The 6,147-nt window shown below is 39.5% G+C and overlaps 1 protein-coding gene across 4 annotated transcripts in view; it reads right to left on the bottom strand.

The window, feature by feature from the left end:
- The window catches only part of CACNA1B (calcium voltage-gated channel subunit alpha1 B), a 475,064-nt gene that overhangs the window by 69,431 nt on the left and 399,486 nt on the right, over positions 1-6,147 (bottom strand). For all 4 annotated transcript variants that reach the window (XM_019540610.1, XM_019540607.1, XM_019540608.1 and 1 more), the window contains 4 exons: positions 5,130-5,331; positions 3,195-3,359; positions 2,212-2,322; positions 1,968-2,051 (listed from right to left, as the gene is read on the bottom strand). In XM_019540610.1, the coding sequence (XP_019396155.1) occupies positions 1,968-2,051; positions 2,212-2,322; positions 3,195-3,359; positions 5,130-5,331 (562 nt within the window). The remainder of the gene's footprint in view (positions 1-1,967; positions 2,052-2,211; positions 2,323-3,194; positions 3,360-5,129; positions 5,332-6,147) is intronic.

The raw sequence follows: 6,147 nt of genomic DNA, 5'->3' as shown, positions 1-6,147 counted from the left end.
ACCTCTCCCCCCACCCTGCTCCCTTGCAGTGCAGACAACAACTGAATGTGCAGTATGTGGAAGGGTCTGCAGCACCACATACTGCATGGCCACGCTGGTCTGGACGTGGCCTCTGTGTTCTCCTGACCATAGACTGCACTCCCAGGTAACAACTCCTATATTTCTTACTCAGCCTAAGCCCCTTGACAAGTCCCTCCTCCTGAAAACACCAGCCATCTAAGCGGAAGGACAACTGTTTCCAAAGGTGTTGGGAAGTGTATATGCTGTCACTAGGATGGTGCAGCTTTGTACCATCAAAAATAGGCCTGCAACTTAAGGGGGATAAACTGATCAATTCTAACATGTTATTTAGCATCCTCTCTTTTACAACTATCAGCTCTCTCTGTAACTAGAGCTTTTATTAAAAGAAAAAGTATGGGCTTAATGTTATTAAAAGACAGAGATGGCTTAGGGAAAATGAAATATATTCTTCCATATGCAAGGTAATAGATTATGATAAACCCATAAAGATCCTTCTTGATCACTGTCTATTGTCTTGATACACTGTATTAAGCGTATATTGAATAAACTCATCTAACAAAAAGCCTGTGTCACATATTATGGCTGAGGTCTTCAAAGCTGCCTAAAAAAACCTGGATGCTCAAATTCAAGAGAACTGTGTTCCCCCAAAACAGAAATAACTGCTCTAAGCAGTCAATACATGTTCCAAAACAATGATCGGGGACATCGGCAACATTCGGGGATAAAAGTCTGTCTTGCTTTAGGTTTGAGAGAGTGTTGCTTTGTCTGTGGGCAATGTTTCAATAGGAAAATAGAATCCAAAGTCTATGGGGTTTGTCTGCTGGATATGAATACTGCTCATGTCGTGAACAGCAGCTTAAATACTCTACGTGTTTTCTGATACTGTATTGAGAGATATTACATAATAATAAACTGTATGGTTAGAACCAGTGATACAATTTTCACCACCATCCATACTTCCCGTGAACAAGTCTTTGGATGGGGCTTTTCCCAGTAAATGGAAAGAGTCTGAGCTCACAGAAATATTTGTAAACAAGTGTTTAAAAGATTAAGGAGGAAAAGTAGTGACGTTACATCTTCAGTATGCTCACACAAAGAATCACCAGTATGGGCCAAAAACATGCACCTGGGTTAGGACGGGTAAACTTTATCAATGTGGGCTAAGACCAAGTTCTTAGCCTGAAGTCACTTAATTCACTGTCCTTATAAAAAAGTCCACTAGAATTTAACATAAGGTCTGTCTACTCATATAATTATGTAACAATGCTATATTTTTATTGTATTTTATAGCTTGGTTGATAAGCTGTATGGAAAGGATCTCATTCTCCTTCAAATTATTTAATATAATTTCTCTGGAACCATTTTATGTAGATAAAAAATAAAGCATAATCCAAACATATCTAAAGTAAGACTATGGTGATGCTGTAACCATTGTCCTTCCTTAATCTGTCCCCTCCTCACTGTTCATTATCTTCATTTCCTGCGATAAATATACAGAGTAGAGACTGAACAGAAAGAGAAGGAGACAAAGTCTTTCTGCTTTCTCTCTGACGTAGGTAGCACATGGGTGGTACTCTCAAATAATCAACATCATAAACCATTTGGGATTTCATCTCTATTAAATTCTACAGGACTTTTCCATAAAGGGGTAAAAAAGGCTTTAGGATAGGATGCTTTTACTAAATGAGAAGGAAATAGCATTTCCTAGCACAGCTACTAGCTTTGTCATTGTTTCTTGTATGGAAGTCTTTAGGGCAGACAGCAGTGCTCAGCCCTGTGGAAAGAGCAGACCTGATGTGAATGGGCTGCCAAGCCACCAAAGAACATCATCTCATGATGAGTCCTAGAGGCGACTCCAGGGAACAGGTTGGTGGGAAGAAGGTACAGTGCTTTGACAGGATACAGCTTTGTTGGTAAATGAGGCAAACTGAGCAAACTGTACTTACCGCAATCTCTGTTACTAAAATATCAGTAATACTTCCCAATACTGTTACAAAATCAAAAACATTCCAAGCATCTCGGAAATAATTCTGCAAAATACAAACACAAGAGAGGGAAAAGGAATCTAGAAGTTATTTTCTTTTACAGAGTGGATTCCAGATTGGTTTTTACTCATTGCATCATTCCAGAAGCAAAAAGATATTTAACACGAGGGGGAAACAGCAGAAGGTAAATGAAAGAAGAACATACCAGTACACCAAAGGCAATGATCTTCAACACACATTCCATTGAAAACATAGATGTAAACACAATATTCAGGCATTTCAGCATTTCTTCATATGCTTCTGGAGCATCATAGAACTAAACCAGAAGGGAAGAAAGGCTGTTAATGGAGGACCTATTATGTTAATGGAATAAAATGTTCACAAATGCTTGCTTGCCTGTAAGATTATCGATGTGGGAGCAAGATTTTGTATATACTCAACGGCTAGATCTTGCTTTCTGCCATGGACCATTTGTGACACTCCAGAGGCATAACGAGGCCATTACACTGCTTTAATAGGCCAGATCAGCACTGAGGAATCCTCTACTAATGGAGGCCACCCTAAACCTGTGGGTAGCATTGGATGGGTATGCAGAATGTTCCCCCTGAAATGCTGCTGCAATCTCCAGCAATTTAATGACCCCTCCGAGGTTGCTGTTAGTAAAAAGTACTCCCCTCTTCCCCCTGAGGTAAGTAAAAGCTATTCTAAGGTTCCTCTGACTCAAACCAGGGACACAGTGGCTCTCCCTTCTAGAAAATGAGGCAAACAGAACTTAGCTAGCTCCAGCAATCCTTATTCTGATTGCAAATCTAAGTCACTCTATTGACTTTACTGGAATTGTTTTGGATTTCCAGTGTAAATGGGATGCATCTGACCCCTATTTGGTAGTAAGAGAACTAATGAGGAGTACCAAGCTTCTCAAGAACTGAGTCCCAATCCTCTATAAACAGGTTTAGAGGAGTACAAGAAGCAGCAGTGCAAGCTAAGCAGGTCCCTGAGCTGGGGATTCTACTCTTATAGGATTTTGTGTCCAGGCAAGCTTTTTCAGTAAGATTGAAGCAGACATTGCTATAGCCAGGTCTTCTGCCTTTCATCATACTAGAGAGTCTCAATCCCTTTACTCCCAGAGCAAATTGTGCATTGCCTAGGCGGCACAACGTTTGGACAAACTAATAATAGCTCACTAACCTTCATCATCAGCACAATTGTATTGAGTGCAATCATGACCATGATAAAATATTCAAAGGGAGGGGACACCACAAACTTCCACATCTTGTATTGAAAAGACTGCTTGTTTTGAGGCATGTAGCGGGTCAGTGGTTTGGCACTTATGGCGAAGTCTATACAGGCCCTCTAGAAAACAGGAACATGTTAAACATCAAAATGAGCTGGCACCCTCTGATAAACCATGGAGTTTGCAGAGAGCTGGCTGGAGTATTTTGCAGAGGATGGACAGCAAATGTATTGTTTCAAAAAGTGTTTTAGATAGTTTCTGAACACTGAAGAAAATTACCGTATAATATAGCACACATGGTATGTGGACCACCACTGACAGTGGAATAGTTCCTGAAGCAGTGAACTACACATACCACCCCCCATAATCATCTACCTTCCTCCCCTAAGCAAAGCCTAAAAGAAAAGAGGGGCTTTATATCATGCCCTAGCATTCAGCAAGTCCACAAATGCAGGGCACCCAGTGAGAACACCTTGCCAAGGCCTTTCTGATGCTTAATTCTACGGAACTGGATCAGGTGATTAGTACAGATGTCATTTGTATTACCCCCACCAAAAGAGTGAAATCTCTATATATTCACACATAGTAAAAATGCTCAGCTGATAATTCACATGAAATATGAATGAAATACATCTACTATTTCAATCAGCTCTGGAAGGCACTGTGAGACTGTATACCCATGGAAAGTCAGTGGCTCATCTCTTCCAGGTGCTGTCATTTTTTCATGTTCCCATGAGTAAAGCTGGGCAGGAAACAGCTTTCCTGTCCTGCAAGAAGATGCATGTTTGAAAAAAATGTCCTGTTTGGAATTGAGACAGGAATTTTAAATCTCCAAATTTTTTCAAGAAACTTGAAAGAAACTTTGGTTTAATTTTAAGTATATTATTTCTATTAGTTCAAAACGTGTCTCTGGTCTTAAACTTTTTTTAATTGTTTTTGATTATTAAACTAACTAAAAATCAACTAAAATTAGTTTTGAACTAGAAAATGTGAACATTTTGTTCCAAAAATGTCCAAGGAGGATATTCCAACACATTCCAAACTTTTTTCCACAACTTTTACTCAAAACTTAAAATATGTTAAATTCACATGTTCCCATGGGAAATTTCAGGTTAAATGAAATCAGTATTTTCTAACAAAATACATTCCACGGAATGCCTATCAATAAGCCCTAATCATAGGTATCTTCTTAAAGAAGAACTGCAAACCTTTGGGCATCAAGAACAGGTTGGTATGTTGGGAAACTGATCTTTTGAATTCAGGGTTCATCCTCAAGAAAAATACATCTAAGTCTGCAGTCGCTGGTGTAAACTGGTTTCATTTAATGTATATTCATTTTAGAATGTTTTTTAGAAATAAGGGATTGATTGTAAAAGTGAATAACCATATCTTAGAGCCAGGCGTGAGAGTAGGTGCCACACAATCCCCCATGCAAGAACAACCCTGGGGTTAATCCTATCTTGCATACTTCCTGGACAGCGACTGATAGCATGGATTAAAGCTAGGGGTAAGCTGGGCAAATACCTTGCAAACATTCACCATTAAAAATTCTGGATCTCTACCAGTGTAGATAGAAATTTTTTTTTTAGCTGTCTGGAGAAATTGTGGTTCAACTTATTATTCTGGTTGCTGTCTGGCCACTAGAAAGCAAAATAGTATACATAATCATGCATGCGTGTGCGCACGCACACACACAAATATATAGTGCCAGTACTTAGCATCGTTCCATTTTGAATGTGAAGATGTGGGCAAAAGAGACATGTAAACATGTTTAGTGACCCAGAAAAAGATGGAATATCCCATTCACAAGATATCAAGATATTCTGAGCCAAAAAAAGATGTGAGCATCTAATCTACACATGGTTGCTGGACTCAGAAGGCCTGGGTACCTCATTTTTCTCTAGGCTGCATTCCGACATCACTTTATCTCCTTGCTCCTGGAAGGTGATGATGATCAGTGCCACAAATATATTCACAAAGAAAAAAGGGAAGACAACAAAGTACACCACATAGAAGATAGACATTTCCATTCGATAGCCAGGGCTGGGACCTTGTTCCTCATATGTAGCATCCACCGAATGCTTCAATACACTGTAAACAAATGCAGAGAGAGAAGAAAAAACCCAAATGACATTAAATACAACACAATATACAATTATGTTCATAATAGCACCAATTTTTCCTATAGGGTGGCCTTGCCTCAGAGGCTTCATTGTAGGGATTCTTCCCTACATGTATAGGCTCAACTCATTTCTATCATGTGATCAACCTTGAGACATTACAGGAGTTGGGGATACTTCAGAGTCTCTGGCACTCTTGCTTTCTTCTTCACTCTTGTGTTAACAGGTATGAGATAAGACTGGTGGAAAGACTGTGATTAATGAGTGAGCAGTCCCTGGAGCACAATGCCCCAAGAACATGGACTAACACAGCTGGCCAAGGCACTGAAAGTGTTCATTTGTTATTTTATGAGGGAGCGGGGGCATGAATGAAAGGGATTGTGTGCCATGTCGAAAGACTTCTATGTTTCAGTTTTTAAACTAATACTTCCTGGGACAAAGCGTACCAAAATAAAGTCATAGACTTCATAGGAAATGCAATTTTGATCAAAAAAATCTAGAATACTTTTGGCATGGGTTACATTGCTCCCTCTCCCTACTTTCAAACCTATTAGCTTGTATATATCTTGTAATCTATACCATAGCAAAAAAAGCAGTGCAAGTCTGAAGACCAGAAATGACTGATTATATACTGAAAACTGCCTTGGAAATACCACTGTGCAACTTCACAGGACTATACAGAAGAAATGCACACTAGGGATGTGGGAAGCGGGCCCTATTCAATTTGGATTTGGTCTGAATCAGGGACAGTGAGTCGATTTGTTGATTCAGATCACTGTCCCTGATT

The sequence above is a fragment of the Crocodylus porosus genome, unplaced genomic scaffold, assembly GCF_001723895.1.
Source record: "Crocodylus porosus isolate Cpor-Errol unplaced genomic scaffold, CroPor_comp1, whole genome shotgun sequence".
Taxonomy (NCBI): Eukaryota; Metazoa; Chordata; order Crocodylia; family Crocodylidae; genus Crocodylus; species Crocodylus porosus.
Note: the sequence above shows the minus strand (reverse complement) of the source record. Positions and strands in the feature narration are given on the sequence as shown.